The sequence below is a fragment of the Dipodomys merriami genome, unplaced genomic scaffold (assembly GCF_024711535.1).
Source record: "Dipodomys merriami isolate MVZ:Mamm:240054 unplaced genomic scaffold, mDipMer1.0.p SCAF_78, whole genome shotgun sequence".
In the NCBI taxonomy this organism is placed as follows: domain Eukaryota; kingdom Metazoa; phylum Chordata; class Mammalia; order Rodentia; family Heteromyidae; genus Dipodomys; species Dipodomys merriami.
Genome location: NW_027206379.1, coordinates 285,810 through 303,064, shown reverse-complemented (window position 1 = coordinate 303,064; position 17,255 = coordinate 285,810). Strand labels below are relative to the sequence as shown.

At 53.6% G+C, this 17,255-nt stretch overlaps 2 protein-coding genes across 4 annotated transcripts; one reads left to right on the top strand and one right to left on the bottom strand.

Annotated features, from left to right (window-relative positions):
* Positions 1–4,346: 4,346 nt before the first annotated feature.
* Positions 4,347–11,638, top strand: LOC138818589 (solute carrier family 25 member 45). 3 transcript variants are annotated; one of them, XM_070009540.1, is made up of 6 exons: positions 4,347–4,717; positions 6,345–6,388; positions 6,572–6,643; positions 6,928–7,113; positions 9,610–9,868; positions 9,992–11,638. In XM_070009540.1, exons 3-6 carry the CDS (start codon positions 6,617–6,619, stop codon positions 10,258–10,260), a joined length of 741 nt encoding a protein of 246 aa, XP_069865641.1. In that variant the 5' UTR covers positions 4,347–4,717; positions 6,345–6,388; positions 6,572–6,616; the 3' UTR covers positions 10,261–11,638. The 3 variants fall into 3 exon arrangements, with proteins under 3 accessions (XP_069865641.1, XP_069865640.1, XP_069865639.1); XM_070009539.1 differs by having other exon boundaries at positions 4,347–5,287; positions 10,049–11,638; XM_070009538.1 differs by having other exon boundaries at positions 4,347–5,287.
* Positions 11,639–14,313: 2,675 nt separating this feature from the next.
* On the bottom strand, positions 14,314–16,872 carry LOC138818571 (tigger transposable element-derived protein 3). The gene is made up of 2 exons (XM_070009493.1): positions 16,843–16,872; positions 14,314–16,063 (listed from the first exon to the last, which is right to left on the bottom strand). The coding sequence occupies exon 2, from the start codon at positions 16,045–16,047 to the stop codon at positions 14,632–14,634; it is 1,416 nt and encodes a 471-aa protein (XP_069865594.1). The 5' UTR covers positions 16,048–16,063; positions 16,843–16,872; the 3' UTR covers positions 14,314–14,631.
* Between the last annotated feature and the right edge of the window lie 383 nt (positions 16,873–17,255).

The window sequence follows — 17,255 nt, the reverse complement described above, 5'->3', positions numbered from 1 at the left end:
GCAACTTCAGACACAAAGCCAGCTTGAGGTATTCCCAGGCTGAGGAGAGGCCTTGGGGCCTAGACAAGCGGCCATGAACCCACCCCCACCCCCAGTCACGTCACCAACAAGTCCTGGCAGTGCCAGCATCCTTGTGCCTGAGGTGCAAAAAGGGAGAGAAAAACAAGCTCATAGACTGTCTTCCCAAGCCAGGGGAACTAGAGAGTGCTCCAGGAGCAATAATGGGCTTGGAAGTGAGGCTACTGGGATGTGGGGTCACATGGCCCTAATTCCCCGCTAGGAAAGCAGCTCCTGACCCACCTACGGTTCTTTAATATTTTTTTATTTTTTTTGCCAGTCCTGGGGCTTGAACTTTCAGCCTGGGCACTGCCCCTGAGCTCCTTTTGCTCAAGGCTAGTGCTCTACCACTTGAGCCACAGCGCTACTTCCAGCTTTTCCTGAGTAGTTTATTGGAAATGAGTGTCACTGACTTTCCTGCCCAGGCTGGCTTTGAACTACAACCCTCAGATCTCAGCCTCCTGAATAGCTAGGATTACAGGCTTGAGCCACCAGCACCTGGTGGGTACTTCAATATTTGAGGCGTCTTTGCCTGTCCCCTCATACCCCACCCCCGTGCCCCATTGGAACCCATGGGGCAGTAATGTGGCCCCCAGATCGGAGTGACCCAGTGACTCAGGGAAGCTCATGTGTGAGTACAGAGAAGGGCACCGAGGGAACACGTGACTCCTTCCTGTTCTCAGCACTGGGACACACCAGGACACAGTGGACTGAGTAGCTGTGGGGTCTGTGCTAGATCAGGAAATGGAGACCCAAGGGACGCATGGCCCTGCCTCAGGAAGTGTCCATTGTGGTTTAACTGAGGAGTGAGGGGAGGGGGGGAAGAAAAAGAAAAGCCAGGAGAATGGCACCAGTGGCTCATACCAGTAATCCTAGCTACTCAGGAGGCTAAGACCTGAGGATTGTGGTTCAAAGCCACCCTAGGCAGGAAAGCCCATGAGGCTCTTATCCCTAGTTAACCACCAAAAAGCCAGAAATGAAGCCATGGCTTAAGTGGTATAGCTGTAGCCTTGAGCAAAGAAGCTCAGAAGCAGTACCCAGGCCCTGAGTTCAAGGCCCATGACAAAAAAAATTATATACTATGTGTATTATATAATATATATTATATAATATATTGCTATATACATTATGTGCATTATATAATGTATATATTATATGATATGTTGCTATATATGTTATATACATAGTGTATATACACAATGTATATACATTATACATAATGTATATAATGTATGTAGCAATATATCACATAACATATAATACATTATATATATAATATACAGACACGCACACGTAACATTGAGTGCTGGTGGCTTACATCTCTAATTCTACTCAGAATATTTGGAAAATTGAGATTTGAAGATTATGGTTTGAAACCACCCTGGGCAGAAAAATCCATAAGACTCTAGTCTCCAATTAACCAGATAAAGGTTGGAAGTGGAGCTGTGGCTCAAGTGGTAGAGTGACAGCCTTGACCAAAAAGGCTAAGGATAACAGTTCACGCCCTGGTACTAGCATCAAACAAAACCCTACAGCTACAAAATATTACAGTCAAACTTGGCACTAGTGGCTCAGGCCTGTAATCTTAGCTACTCAGGACTCTGAGATCTGAGGATTGTGGTTTCCTGCCAGACCATGCAAGAAAGTCCCTGAAACTCTTATTTCCAATTAACCAACAGAAAAGGGGAAGTGGCGCTGTGGCTCTAGTGGTAGAGCGCTAGCCTTAAGCGAAAGAGCCCAAAGACAGTGCCCGGGCCCTGAGTTCAAGCCCCAGGACCAAACAAGTAAAATAAAATTAAAATTAAAAAAATGTATATACACATGCATCACCCTTGATCTGTCAGAGCCAACAGAGATGGGGGGAAAGGGGGCGTTATGGGGGGTTGTCAGGCAGTGAAGAAGTTATGAGCTAGACAGTGACAAAAGGAGCACTGTACTCTGCCAGGAGGAAGAGGAACCTAGTAGAATTGCTGGAAGACTGGAGAAGAAGCCAGGGTACAGAACTCTGGGGAATCTATTATTATTATTATTCACTTTTTAAAATTTGAATACTATTTGTACAAGGTGTTTCATTTGACATTTCCACACATGCTTTTTTTTTTTTGGTCCGGTCGTGGGGCCTGAACTCTGGGCCTGGGCGCTGTCCCTCAGCTCTTCAGCTCAAGGCTAGTGCTCTACCACTTGAGACACAGTGCCACTTCCGGCTTTTTACTTATGTGGTGCTGAGGAATCGAACCCAGGGCCTCATGCATGCAAGACAAGTGCTCTACCACTGAGCCACCTTCCCAGCCCATCCACGCATGCTTACAACGTATCCTCATCCATCTCACCCCTCCCCATTGCTCTCCTTCCTCCTACCCCCCACTTTTTTTTTTTTTTTTTTTGTCGGTCGTGGGGCTTGAACTCTGGGCCTGGGCGCTGTCCTTCAGCTCTTCAGCTCAAGGCGAGCGCTCTACCACTTGAGCTACAGCGCCACTTCCGGTTTTCTGGTGGTTTATTGGAGATAGGAGTCTCACGGTCTCTCCTGCCCGGGCTGGCTTTGAACCGCGATCCTCAGATCTCAGCCTCCTGAGTAGCTAGGATTACAGGCGAGAGCCACCAGCACCTGGCTCCCCACTTTTTTTCTTTCTGGTACTGGTGTTTGAACTCAGGGCCTTAAGCTTGCTTGGTTGGCTGGCATTTATTACTTTTTTTTTTTTTGGGTCCAGTCGTGGGGCCTGAACTCTGGGCCTGGGCCTGAACTCTGGGCCTGGGCGCTGTCCCTCAGCTCTTCAGCTCAAGGCTAGCGCTCTACCACTTAAGTCACAGTGCCACTTCCGGCTTTTTTCTTTTTGCTTATGTGGTGCTGAGGAATCGAACCCAGGGCCTCATGCATGCAAGGCAAGCACTCTACCACTGAGCCACCTTCCCAGCCCTGGCATTTATTACTTGAACCATGCCTCCATCCCAGCTCTTCTTTTTTAGTCAGTCATGGGCCTGGGCACTGTCCCTGAGCTTGTCAGTTCAAGGTGAGTGCTCTACCACTTGAGCCACGGCACCACTTCCTGTTTTCCAGTGGTTTATTGGAGATAAGAGTCTCACAGACTGTCCTGTCCCGGCTGGCTCTGAACTGTGATTCTCAGATCTCAGCCTCCTGAGTAGCTAGGGTTACCGGTGTGAGCCACTGGTGCCCTGCGAAGTTGGTTGTTTTTGTTTTTGTTTTTGGGTTCGGTCGTGGGGCCTAAACTCTGGGCCTGGGCGCTATCCCTCAGCTCTTCAGCTCAAGGCTAGCGCTCTACCACTTGAGCCACAGCGCCACTTCCGGCTTTTTTCTCTTTGCTTATGTGGTGCTGAGGAATCGAACCCAGGGCCTCAGGCATGCAAGGCAAGCACTCTACCACTGAGCCACCTTCCCAGCCCAGTTGGTTATTTTTTAGTCTCATTTTATACCTGGACTGTGATCCTCATTTCTGGTGGCAGGTGCATGTTATTGCCATTAATTAAGATGGAGTCTTCCAAACTTTTTCCCCCAGGCTGGCCTTCAAACTTTGATCCTGGATTTCCACCTCTCAAATAGGATTACAGGCTTCAGTGACTGCACCAGATGGCCCACCAGCCTTTACATTTTGGGGCCTTTTGGTAATGGAGAGAAAGAAAGCCTCAATTCTGACCGTTGGTACTACTTCCTGGCTTTTTCATCCATTCATAATTTTTTTTTTTTTTTGCCAGTCCTGGGGCTTGAACTCAGGGCCTGGGCTCTGTCCCTGAGCCTCTTTGTGCTCAAGGCTAGCACTGTACCACTTGAGCCACAGTGCCACTTCCAGCTTTTTCTGTGCATGTGGTACTGAGGAATCGAACCCAGGGCTTCATGCCTGCTAGGCAAGCACTCTACCACTAAGCCACATTCCCAACCCCATCCATCCATTCTTCGAAGGCTCATGGTAAGCCTACTCTGTGCCAGGACTATTTAGTGGCTAAAACCACCAGACATCCTTGAGTGCACAGATAACCAACTGCTTCTCCACAGAGCATGTAGATGATTAGCACAATGGAGGGAAGGAGAGGCTGAAGTGAGGAGGGCGTCTACTGCTGGACAGGAGAGCAGAGTACAGGGTAAATGAGCTGATTCAGGAAGGCCTCCCTGAGGTGACATTTGAGCCCCCAGCTTGAAGGAGCCCAAAGAGAGAGTGTCTGGAAGAAGAGAGAGTCTGGGCAAAGTCCTGGAGGCGGGGAGTTTCCTGGGCAAGAAGTAGGAAGTGAGGTCAGAGGAGAATGGGTGGCACCCTGCAAGTTCAGCCTTGCAAGGAGCTGACTTCCCTTTCCTTCATTTTTTTTTTTTAAATTTCATAGAGAAAACGCATTTCCTTCTCACAGTTTGGAGGCTGTGAAGTCCAGTATCTAGATGCTGGCCTCTGCCAGGGGCCCTCTGCCTGCGTTATCCTATGGCGGAAGGAGAGAGGGTGAGAAAGAGCCAGAGAAAGAGAGAGAGAGAGAGAGAGACTGAGAAAGAGAGGATTTTGATTTTGACTGAGAGCAGCCTGGAGCCATTGCAGACAGATACATGAACCTTTCTATAGTTCAAAGCCACATCCTTCCTTGGGGTAGGGGAAAGAGGAGGCCTTGGGAGGCTGTGTTTCTAAACAATTCTGGAGAGAAGCAGACAGCCAGCCCTCAGGACCCGGTGAGTTCTTGCTAGAGTGGTTTCTTTCTCCTGAGTTGTGCTGGCTGCCGTGAGCCCACTGCGGGCCCAGGCTGCCCCCTGGTGTCCAAACTCTGCCACTGCATGTCCTTGCTGCCTGGTAAGGCGGGCCAGGGGCCTTTTCTACTGTGGGATGAATGAAGTTTGGGTCTTATTCCTTGCCCACTGAGTCAGCCCTGAAGGGGTGCACCAGTCTGGGGCCCAATTGTCATCCCCAGCTTTGAGGCAACGCTGACACTGCCTAGGCAGGGAGCTCAGGCACCAGCGATGGCTGTCGCCCTGTCCTGTGAGATCCTCTACGGTACAGACGGCCTCCAGGCTCAGGGCCACTAAGCCAAAGTCGGCTCAGCCTCACTCCTGGTTACCTGAAGTCCGGGCAGTCAGCCACTTCTCACCTTACAGTCGTGGTTAAACATTAGTGGGAAGTGATCGGGTCTGTGGAGGGAGCGGATTACGCTTTCAAACAGTCTCTTGTTACGGAGTCCAAGCTGCTAGTTCCTGCGGGAGCCCAGACAATGCCTGTGGAGGAGTTTGCAGCTGGTTGGATCTCTGGTGAGTCATTTTGCTTGCTCTGGCACATCTTCCCCAAGAGCGGATCACTTCCTGGGGAGGATGAGTGACAGGAGGAGGAAAGGCCAAAGTCACCATGCTCCTGCAGGGCCATGGAGCCAGGTGTCCTGAGTCTCCAGAGAGAGGCCAGCCAGAGCGAGAAGGGAGGCTGCAATGTCCAATATCTAGGCACTGGCCTCTGGCAGGGGCCTTCTCCCTGTGTCATCCTATGGCAGCAGGAGACAGGGTGAGAGAGAGAGAAAGACAGAGAGAGAGAGAGAGACAGAGAGAGAGAGAGACAGAGAGAGAGAGAAAGGAGTTTGATTTTGACTGACAGCAGCATTGCAGACAGATACACAAACCTTTCTATAGTCCAAACGTCTACCTTTCCTCGGGGAGGGGAAAAAGAGGAGGCACAGGCAGGTGAAGCTATGTCTGTATTCTAAGTTCTTGCTGGCTGACCACCAAGATACCCCAAACCACAAACCCCCTGTCACAGGCCACCTTGCAGGACGGACTCAGAAGGAGGTTCACCTTTGACCTTTACCTGCTGACCCAAGTTCCCCTTTGGGCCTTTGCCCTACCTGGTTGTGGGTGGCGCTCCTGGCCTCAGGCCTACTATGGGTGTGTACCCAGCAGCAGCTTCTGGTGACAGCAGGCTGCCCAGAAGAAAAAGAGGGGCCTTCTGGGGATGAGGTTCCCCCAGGGATAAGACCAGGAGTGGAGCCAGTAGGACTCTGGAAAGGGCTTCCAGCACTGCCTGAAATCAAGGCCATAGTCTTCTGGCTGAAGGAAGGCTGGGCACCGCTGGCAAGGAGGATGAATGATGGAGATGCTTTCCTTAATCAGCGCTGACGAGCAAGTGTTTTCTGCTCACGCATGCTTGGCAGAGCCCAGGGTCTCGTCCTTTGTCACAGCACCTTCCAGGCCTGGTGTGGGGGGGTGGGGGTGGGGGAGGACAGCTGGAGCCGAGCCTGAAGTGTGGGCCTTCCTCCTACCTGAATCCCCTTGTCCTCTGGCACAGACTGGCATTCACTCACTGGCACCTTTGTCACCACAGGAGCTCTGGGCCTGGTCCTGGGACACCCCTTTGACACGGTGAAGGTGAGTCTAGGAAAGGCACCAGAGGAACCAAACGAAAATCAGGGGTCCAGAGTAAGATCAGGTCTGCCTTTCAGGGGAGGGGGGCTCGCTCCTGCCCCGCCTGCTGGATGGCATCCATGGCGGGGGAGAGCTGGCTGCCTTGGCCTGCCTACCTGCCCAACCTGCCTTGTCCTTCCTGCCTAGGTGCGGCTGCAGACCCAGAACACGTACCAGGGCATCGTGGACTGCATGGTCAAGACTTACCGCCATGAGTCGGTGGGTGCCTGCTGTGGGCTGGGTGATACCAGCTTCTTTTCTTGCTAGCCGGGCTCTGCTCTTGGAAGATATAAGACCCAAGGGTAGAGTCCTTTGGGGTACCAGGTGGTAGCTCAGCCGCCACACATGGAGTTGCAGGCCTTACCAGCCTCACTTGCCCGCCTCCTGGGGGCGGGGCTCTGGTCAGAGTGGGGTCCAGTCATGGAAGGACTGGGCTGGAAGAGCCAAGGGGAGCCTCATCGTGCCAGTCCACTGTGCCACTCGGCCCCTGTGCCACTCCGCAGGTCCTGGGCTTCTTCAAAGGAATGAGTTTCCCCATGTTCAGCATAGCCGTGGTCAACTCTGTCCTGTTTGGGGTCTACAGCAATGTCCTTGTGGCCCTCACAGCAACCTCCCACCAGGAGCGGCGGGGCCAGCCACTCAATTACACCCACGTCTTCATCGCCGGCTGCACTGCGGGCGTCCTGCAGGTGAGGGAGACGCCTGCGCATGCGCACACCAGGTGGCACCAGTGATTGGCCAACCGATCTGTCCACTCCTGTCCCTCTCTGGTGACCCGTGGCTGTGGCTGGGCAAGCCTAGCTGGGGGCTGGGGGACCCTGGCTTGCCAGGCTTTCAGGTCATGGACATCAAAGACAGAGAGAATTGGGCAGGGGGCAGTGCAGCCAGTGCCCACCATTGGCTGACTGGATTTGTCCACCTCTGGAAGGTTCTACCAGCCTGGAAGCTGTAGGAAGACTACTCTCCATGGTGAGCTTTGACCTCAAGGACCGAGCATCCCAACAGAGCTCAGAGCCCAACCACTCTCGTGGTCTTATGGTGGTCCTGGCATTTGTCCAGCAAACACTGGCTCTGGGCCTTTGCCTACACTATCGGGGTGGCTTTGAGTCACCAGCCTCTCCTGAAACCCAGGCCACAGATTTGAATCATTAATCATTAAGTCACGCCCAGGCCACAGATTCACATCATTAATCATTAAGTCATACCCGTCCTTTGCTTTTGGTCTTTGTTCTCTGTCCAGTGGTACTGAGCTTCTGAGGGAAGGGAGGAAGCCAAGAGGGACTTTCAGGCCCCAGAGGAGGACTGAGTTGAATGAGGTCTCTGATCATAAAGGGACAGAGGCCAGGTGCCTGTGGCTCACTCCTGTAATCCTAGCTACTCAAGAAGCTGAGATCTGAGGATCACGATTCAAAGCCAGCCCAGGCAGGAAAGTCTGTGAGACTCTTTATCTCTAATAAACTACTCAAAAAAAAAAACAAAATCTGAAAGTGGCACTATAGCTCAAGTAGTAGAGCAGTAGCCTTGAGCAAAAGAAGTTTAAAGACAGCGCCCAGGTTCAGAGTTCAAGCCCCAGGACCGGCAAAAATACATAAATAAAATTAAAGAGATAGAGGGCTCAGGGTCTTGCTCCATTCTACACACCAGCTAAGCACCCGAGCCACCTGCCCTGGCGACCGTGACACTTCAGGGGGCAGAGAGCAAGACCCAAGGACCCAAGTCTGTCAAGAACACCATGCTCCAAAGCCCCTGGATCCTCAGTTGGAGCCTCTGTCTTGCAAAGGAGACCCCTGGTCCCCAACCCTGCCTGCTGAGACCCTTCTAAAGCCTGAGAACCTGCCACCAGCCCCATCAAGGGCTGAGAAACAGAGCTCATCTGCCTCTCAGGAGACAGACAGACAGACAGACACCCCATAAGCCATCAGGGACATTCCAACATGAGCTTGGAGCCCAACACCTGAGTTCCAGTAGCTTCTCTTGCTCAACCCAAACCTCGCCCCCTCTTTATTCCCCAGCACCCACTCACCCCCTAGAACCCAATATATTATAATACTATACTGAATCTAGCTGGGTGCTGGTGGCTCACGTCTGTAATCCTAGCTGCTCAGGAGGCTGAGATCTGAGGATAAGAGTTCAAAGCCAGTCCAGGCAGGAAACTCCGTTGGACTCATCTCCAATAAACCACCAGAAAACTGGAAGTGGCGCTGTGGCTCAAGTGGTAGAGCACTCGCCTTGAGCTGAAGAGCTGAGGGACAGCGCCCAGGCCCAGAGTTCAAGTCCCATGACCGACAAAAAAAAAAACTATACTGAATCTATTGTCCTCACCACCCAATACAAAGGTTAAGAGTTCTAGGACCTTCCATCTTACTTACTTGTCTCTTCATTGGAACAACAGTGGCTAGGGGCTTGAAAGGCAGGAAAGAGCAGCCCTGCTTTGCCCTGTCCAGCACCATCACACAGCAGGACAGTGAGGGAGACTGGCCTGGTAGTAAGAACAGGGCCGGTGACATGACCTCCACCTGGAGAGACTCAGGTCTTTGCTTGATGGTCACAGACTCCCTCAGTTCCAGTGCTTGAAAATTAAAACCTCCTCTCCCACTGTTGGGAAAATAAATCAGGTGTACCTTTGGGGACCCAGAGGCTGCTGCGGTATGAGGAAGGTGCTGAGTGCTAACAGGGCTTTGTACACACACCTCTGTGTGTGTGTGTGTGTGTGTGTGTGTGTGTGTGTGTGTGTGTGTGTGTGTGTGTGTGTGTGTCTTGACTCAGGGCCTGGCACTGTTCCTAAGCTTCTTTTGCTCAAGGCTAGCACTCTACCACTTGAGCCAGCTTTGTCTGTGTATATGGTACTGAGGACTGGAGCCCAGGGCTTCATGCCTGCCAGGCAAGCACTCTGCCACGAAGCCACACTCCCAGCCCTGTCCCTGAGTTTCTTTTGCTCAAGGTTAGCCTGCTACTACTTGAGCTACAGCTCGCTCCACTTCCAGCTTTTTGTGTGTGACTTGTTAAGAGAGAAGAGTGTCATGGATGTTTCTGCCCAAGCCTGGCTTTGAACCGTGATCCTCAGATCTCAGCTTCCTGAGTAGCTAGGATTTATAGGGTGAGCCACTGGTGCCCGGCTTCTCTTGTTATCATCAGCAGCTACCAGTCTACCCGACACCCGGGGCCTTGTGTGTCTTTCCTCACAGTCCTACTGCCTGGCTCCTTTTGATCTCATCAAAGTCCGTCTACAAAACCAGACAGAGCCCAGGGCACAGCCAGGCGGCCCCCAGCCACGGTACCGGGGGCCTGTGCACTGTGCAGCCACCATCTTCCGGGAGGATGGGCCCCGCGGGCTGTTCCGGGGATCCTTGGCCCTAGTGCTAAGGGACACCCCCACTCTGGGCCTCTACTTCCTCACCTACGAAGGGCTGTGTCGCCAGTACACACCAGATGGCCAGAACCCCAGTAAGTGATGTGGTGAGGGGTGCGGGGAGGTGGACACAGGGCTGGGGTAAGGGTACAGCAGGGTTAGGGAGAGAGGTGGGGCTGGGGAATATTCTGGTCCCCTTTGACCCAGCTCTACCCCAGGCTCAGCCACAGTGCTGGTGGCTGGGGGCTTCGCCGGCATCGCCTCTTGGATTACAGCCACGCCCTTTGACGTGATCAAGTCCCGGATGCAGATGGATGGGCTGAGGCAGCGAAAGTACAAAGGAATCCTGGACTGCGTGAGCAGCAGCTTCCGGCAGGAGGGGATAGGAGTCTTCTTCCGGGGCCTGACCATCAACAGTGCCCGGGCCTTTCCAGTCAACGCCGTCACCTTCCTCAGCTATGAGTATCTCCTGCATGCATGGGAGTGAGCCCGGCGGGGGCCCCGCAGCTGGACCCCTGCTGACTAAGTAACTGGAGGCCGAGCCCCATCAACCTGTTTGCAGGTCAAAGACGAGCGGCTTGGCCCTTCCTAGGCCAGGCGCCTCCCAAGGTCCAGCCAGGCAGGGAGTCATCTGCAGAGGAGCCAGCGCTCGAGGCCCAGCCCACACTCCAAGGTAGCGCTCAGCCTCCAGCGAGACTCGCACCTCAAGCGCTTCGGCTTCCCAGAAGCAAGAGCCCAAGCACCGCCGCTCTGATGGAGCTGCTGGACTCCACTGGCCACAGCCTCTGCGCCCTTCCCACTTCCGGTGACAGTGCATTTGGATCATCGCACCTGGCCTTTCAAACCTCTCCAGGGGAGTCCCTTTGTCTTCCTCCTGTCCAGAATCCATAGTCTTCCAGGCTCTTCCATTACCTTCAGGAGCCTCCCCTACCCCCAAGGTCTTTCCCCGTAGGTTTTTTTTTTTTCCTCTCCCTTCGTGGCTTTGTGATCCTGAAACAAACAAGCTGTACCACAAGGCCCAGGCCGGGTGTCCTTGGCCCCTGGTTAATCAAAGCAAGGTCTCTACCATCCCTCTAGCTGCTCACATGATTCTTTGAGACTCAGGCAGAGCACTATCTCCAGACCACTGGGGCTGACTTTGGGGATCCTAGGCTCTCTGGTCAACCTGCATACCTTGATGCTAGCCCTTGCCTCGGCTGCTTTGTGTGTGAGCCCCCCCCCCCCCCACACACACACACTAGTACTAGGCCTTGAACTCAGAGCTAAGGCACTCTTCCTTAGTTTTTTTTTTTTCCTCAAGGCTGGTGTTATACCATTTGAGCCACATCTCCACTTCCAGCTTTTTTCTGGTTAATTGGAGATAAGAATCTCTCGGACTGCCGGGCGCTGATGGCTCACGCCTGTAATCCTAGCTACTCAGGAGGCTGAGATCTGAGGATCTCGGTTCAAAGCCAGCCCGGGCAGGAGAGACCGTGAGACTCCTATCTCCAATAAACCACCAGAAAACCGGAAGTGGCGCTGTAGCTCAAGTGGTAGAGCGCTCGCCTTGAGCTGAAGAGCTGAGGGACAGCGCCCAGGCCCAGAGTTCAAGCCCCACGACCGACAAAAAAAAAAAAAAAAAGAATCTCTCGGACTTTTCTGCCTGGGCTGCGTTGCAATGGCAATCCTCAGACCTCAGCCTTCTGAGTAGCTAGGATAACAAGCAGGAACCCTGTGTGTGGCTTCTGCTGCTTCTGAGTTGCTGTGTTGGCTCACTCTTGTTTCTTGCCTTTCCCTTTCGTTTGGGAGCACTTTGTGCTCCAGGTTGTATATCTGTCTCAGCGCAAGCCCAATGCTGGACGGGACATGCATCTCCAATAAACACTTATTGAGATCCTGAGTACATTGCTGGTCCTTCTCCCTCCCCCCTCCTCTCCCCCCCCCCCTCCAGCCACTACAGCTGTCTGCTGAGCACCTAACCTCTGTTTGCCGCCTGAGCCATCTCCAGGTCCTCTCTGGTGGAGATAGAAGTTGGGAGTGCCTGCCTATAGCATTTTTCTTCTCCCCCCCACCCCATCTCAGATCCTAAGTGAGACTTGAGCCAGGCACGGTGGCTCACACCTGTAATCCTAGCTACTCAGGAGGCTGAGATGTGAGGGTCATGGTTCCAGGCCAGCCCGGGCAGGAAATCTGTGAGACTCTTATCTCCAATAAACCACCAGAAAACTGGAAGTGGTGCTGTGGCTTAAGTGGTAGTGCACTCACCTTGAGCTGAAGAGCTGAGGGACAGCGCCCAGGCCGAGAGTTCAAGCCCCATGTCCTGACATTACCCTGGGCTCACCTCAGGGTGACCTAGACTCCCTGTCAACTTACCGGGGGCTTCTCCTAGACCCGACCCCAGAGCAGTCTATCAGTTTACAGGAAGGTGACTTCGGCTCAGACGCATTATGTAACTTGTCCTAGATCACATAGGTGCGAAGTCATACAACTTGCCTGGCTGCCTGATGTTCCAGCTCCAGAGCCCGAGCCCTGCGCCCCCTAGCGCTGCAGCCCTGCACAGGGCTGACAGTCACAGGTGCCCCACCCCAGCCTCTGGCTCAGGCCAGATGTTCAGAGCGCCTCTCTCTCCCTTCCTCTTACATGAGAGCCCCTAACTTGTGTTCATCCTCCTTCTCAAGGTTTCATGGAATCTTACCTCTCCTTTCCAATTCTAATACCATAACCAGGGTCCTATCCTGAATCTGGAAATATAATTTCATTTTAATAGGAATATAATTTAATATAAATGAATACTTATAAATAATAGAAATATAAGTTAATTTGTTTGAGCTTTTGTGCTGAACACTAGCATACTACCACTTTGAGCCACAGCTCCACTTCCTGTTTTCTGGTGGTTAATTGGAGATAAGAGTCTCACAGACGTTCCTGTCCTATCTGGCTTTGAACCATGATCCTCAGAGTTCAGCCTCCTGTCACTAGGATGACAGGTATGAACCACCAGCACCTGGCAATTTTTTTTCAGTGCTGAGGATTGAACCCAATGCCTGGCACATGTTAGGCAACCACTCTACCACTGGGCTACCTCCTTGAATCTCAAGTCTGACCAGGTCACCCTAGTGAATGACTTTCCATTACTCTGAGGGATCAAGGCAAGCTCCTTCCCTTACCCTGCATTTTACTTGCTCTTAGTTCCTTCAAGATATCTGAGCTGGATCAGAGCCAGGCCCTGAGTTCAAGCACCAAGATGGACAAAAACAAACACAAACAAAATATCTGATACTCTCCTACCGAAGGACATTTGCATATGCTCTTCTTGTTGCTTTTATGCCTCCCATTTACCTTTCAAGTCTCAGTTCTATATTGCTTCCTTAGCGAGAACTTCCTTAGTACCTGTCTAGGTCAGGTTCCTGAGGTTCAGAATCACCAGGAGGGTGTACTAAAATACAGATTGCGGAGTCCCATCCATAAGTTTCTGATTCAGCAGGTGTGCATTTCACTAAGTTCCCAGGAGGCGCTGATGCTACAGGTGCAGGCACTGCACAGCCACCGGCATACGCTTTCCCGTTATCTCCTCCTCAGTCCATAATCACACACTCTCCTCCTCTCTGTGACTCCGATCATATCTGTCTGTCCTTTAAATAAGGAACTCCATGGAGCAGGTACTCTTTTTTTTCCCCTCATGTCAAAATTCTAGCTGGCATATCAGGGTGCTTAAGAAATAGTTGTTGGCTAGGCATGGTGGCACAAACCTGTAATCCCAGCAGTAGGGGTTTGTGGCAGGAAGATGGGGTTTCAAGCCAGCCTGGGCTACAAAGAATAAAAGGCCATTCTTTCCCTAAAGATGACCTACTTCTAGCATTGCAAATGTATTCCTTTCCTAATGAACTTCTCTATTCCTTTTACTATGTTCAAGTCTTGTCTGAATTCTTCTGCTGGACACAAGGACTGAGGTCAATTAGCCTATATATATAATTTTACTTTTTGCTGGCTCAGGGCCTGGACTTCTTTTGCTTGAGGACAGTGCTCTACCACTTGAGCCACAGCTTTACTTCTGGCTTTAAAATATATATATAGTTTAGTGGAGATAAAGAGTCTCAGAGACTTTCCTGCCTGGGCTGGCTCTGAACTGTGATCCTCAGAACTCAGCCTCCTGAGTAGCTAGGATTATGGGTATGAGCCACTGGCCCCTCCCAGCATTACTTCTGACAAAGGTGACCCCCGGGGGCCTCCACCCTTCAGTGTCCAGGCCATTGATCCTCCTCTGAAGGAGGGTCTCTACTGGTCATTACCAGATTTTTCAAATCTGAATGGAAAGATTTCCTCTACTGTCATGAAAATCACATCCTGGTCTCTTTGCTGTTTAAACCTTTATTTCCAGGGCTGGGAATGTGGCTTCGTGGTAGAGTGCTTGCCTAGCATGCATGAGGCTCTGAGTTCTGATTACTCAGTACCACAGAAATAAAACAGTACAAAACTTTATTTCCAGAAGCAGAACTGCTTTTGACATGAAGTTTAAACAATGGAAACAATGTCTAGAAAACCGAAGTTCCACCTTCCCAAATGAACTCCCTCTGTTTTATTTTTTAATTCTGGGACTGGAACTTGAACTCAGGGTCTGATGCTTTCACTCACAGACTGATGTTCTACCACTTGAGCCATGCTTCCAGCCCTCTCTCCTAAAGTTCTAGCCTGAGGCTCCATCTTCAGAGCTTCTTCTCAAGCTTGGAAAGTTTTGACTCCAAGCTTAGACTTGGTGTGCCAACTTCCCTCCCTTCTACACCTTTCCTAGGTGGTATTTCCACAGGAAAGAGCTGCTCCCCGTCTGGAGAGGCGTTTCCATGGGAAACAGGGGCGGGGCCCTGGCCGCTGCCACGGGTCCTCACAGGCAGCACAGCCGCTCCACCTCGGCCTCACACTCATAGAACTTCTCAAAGAGCTCTGGGGAGGTGCTATTGACCTCCAGCCACCTCCTCAAGGTGCCCAGGGCCTGTAGGGCGTCGGCTTTGGTAGGCAGGGGCTCCAAGCCATCTTCTCTATACCCTTCCTTAGCGTCAGTGCCCGTCTCCTCCTTGCACACTCCGGGGCCTGGTTCCTCGTCCTCCAAGTCCACGAAGTGGGAAAACTCCTCCTGGCTCAGTCCACCAGCAACGGGCGGCATCTCAGAGGCTTTGTCCAGGGCCAGGGGTGTTTTGCCTGGAGCTAACCCTTCCTGAATGAAGCTGCTCCAAATGAGCTGAGAAGGCACCTTGGTCCAGGCTGCCGAGGCCATGTGCAAGGCATCCAACCCCGTGATGCCTTCCCCAGCTTCCGGCAGTGAGGTACCCTCTCTCCTGCTCTGCACAGCGGCCAATTTGCCCAGCAAACGGTGCCGGTAATGAGCTTTAAAGGCCCAGACCACAGAGCCAGGCAAGGAAGGTGTCGTGCTGGAGGCAGACAGAGGTAAGAGTCTCACGTGGTGGAGCCCGGGCAGGCCTGCCAACTCCTCTACCACTTGGGCAGCCAACAGCAAGGCTACCTGTCGACCCTGCTGCCCCATGTCCTGGTCAAACTGTGCCAACCACTCTGCCCAGGGGATGCTTGGGTCCGGGTGGTAGGAAGCAAGCAGTGCCTCACTGCTCACCCCAAAGAAGCACATAGGCGCAGCCTGGAGCCCACCGACCAGCACTCGCCGCTTCTCTGTGCCCCTGCTGTTGGCACACAGGAGTACTTTCATCCGATCACACGCAAATGCTCTGCCAGGCACTGCCCGATACAGCAAGGGCACTTCAGCACAGCCAAAAACATCCTCTGGAGAGAAGTCTTTAAGGGAGAGAGGGGGCTGGGCCTGGGACGTGAGGCCTAAGGGAGGTGGTTCAGGAGGGAATGGAGGAGGAAGGACATGGCGAGCCCCGAAGCCTACATTGTTTCGGCGTTTCCAGCGGACCAGCCAGCCAATGCTGGGCACAAAATCCTGGCCCATGATATCAGCCAACTCCTTGGCTTTGTGGAGTAACATGGGGCCCGTCACATCCCAGGCCTTAGCGCGGGCAATGTGGTACCAGCAGAGCAGAGCTTCATCGATCCCGCTATATTTGGACTCCCGCTTGCGCTTGCGCTCTCGGTTGGCAGTGCCGCTACACCAGTCTGCCAACAGCTTCTCCTTATTCTTGCAGATGCGGGAGATTTGGGGCTGGGAGACTTGGAAGCGCCGGGCTACCTCCGACTGGGACATTTTGGATTCATCCAGGAGTTCCAACACCTGAATCTTTTCCGCCAGGGACAAGGCATGGAGTTTCTTCTTGCTACTCAGCTCCATGGCTCCTGCAGGGCACCTGTGGAGACAGGAGAGGAGAGGATCTCGCGGGCGCTGAAGCCAGGAGGGATGGGAGAAAGTGGAGCCCGTGAGGACAGGGCAGTGGTTGGACTGTGGGCAGCTGCCAGATACTGGACCAGCTGAAAGAGCAAGGGATATGGCTAGGGCTGGAAACGAGCCTCAGAAGTGCTAGCAGAGCGAGGGGTGTCTGGTCTGAGGAGGGGAGTGCGGGCTGGGGTTCAGCAGGATGAGTGAATGCAGGGGACAGCTGAAGGAACAAAGGAATATGGCTAGAAAGGGTCTGGGCCTGGGCCTGGGCCTGGGCCTGGGGGGGGGGGCGGTGCAGATACAGGGGACAATCAGGACAAGATGGGGATGATGGTCTGGACTGTATTTCGATGAAAATGTTGGGGTGGACCAAATGAACAGAGTTGAGGTGAACAGGTGTACAGCCGACAAAGCCGTGAGAATGGAGTCTGTTGGTGCTGGGGGCCGGGGTGGCTCAGGCTGGGCCGGGGTGCAGCCTGGGGGAAGTGGGAAGGCAGGGCGAGAGTGCAGGTGCACAGGCGACAAAGGGCGACCGGGGTGGAGGCTGCGGGCGGCGAAAGGGTGGAGTGTCCCCAGTAGGAAGGGTGGGGGCCTGGAAGGGGTACCCGGACCCAGGGCCGAGCGCCCCGGACCCAGGCAGGCCAGGACACGGGCGCTGCGCCCTGGCCCGCCTCGCCCCACCGGGACCTGAAGCCCGTGGGCGGGGCCCAGGCGCCGACCCGCCCGCCCAGCCTCCCGCTCCGCACCCACCTCAGGCGCTCGTCCCGTGGCTCCCGCCCCTGCCCCCAGCCCGGCTCCTGAATCCCTGTTCGGGAGGCGATGGCAGAGCAGGGAGGGACGGGCGCCACGACCCCCAGGGCGGAGCGGATCAAGGAACCGCGCGGGCAGCGGGCGGTAGGTTGCGGGCAGTGGGCCGCGGGAGCGCGCACAGCAAGGCCCGGTGCGGGCCGCCCGCGCCAGAATCGCTCCGGGCTGGGGAGGACTGCGGTGCGGGCCCTCGACCGGCTGTAGCCCCGCCCCAGATAAACCAGATTGGCTCTCAGAGGCGACTCGTCCCGCCCCCGGCTACGTCTCATTGGATCCCGTGAAAGTGGCGGTTCCTCAGGCGTGCTGGAGGCGGAGCCTCTGGCGTGGGGGGGGGGGAAGAGGCGGAGCCAGGATCA

Excerpts from the sequence above, each read along its gene's own strand:
- LOC138818589 (XM_070009538.1), top strand. The coding sequence starts at position 5,251 with ATGCCTGTGGAGGAGTTTGCAGCTGGTTGGATCTCTG. Across the intron at positions 5,288-6,344 it reads TGCAGCTGGTTGGATCTCTG|GAGCTCTGGGCCTGGTCCTG; the intron begins GTGAGTCATTTT and ends TTGTCACCACAG. Across the intron at positions 7,114-9,609 it reads GCACTGCGGGCGTCCTGCAG|TCCTACTGCCTGGCTCCTTT; the intron begins GTGAGGGAGACG and ends CTTTCCTCACAG.
- LOC138818571 (XM_070009493.1), bottom strand. The coding sequence starts at position 16,047 with ATGGAGCTGAGTAGCAAGAAGAAACTCCATGCCTTGTCCCTGGCGGAA.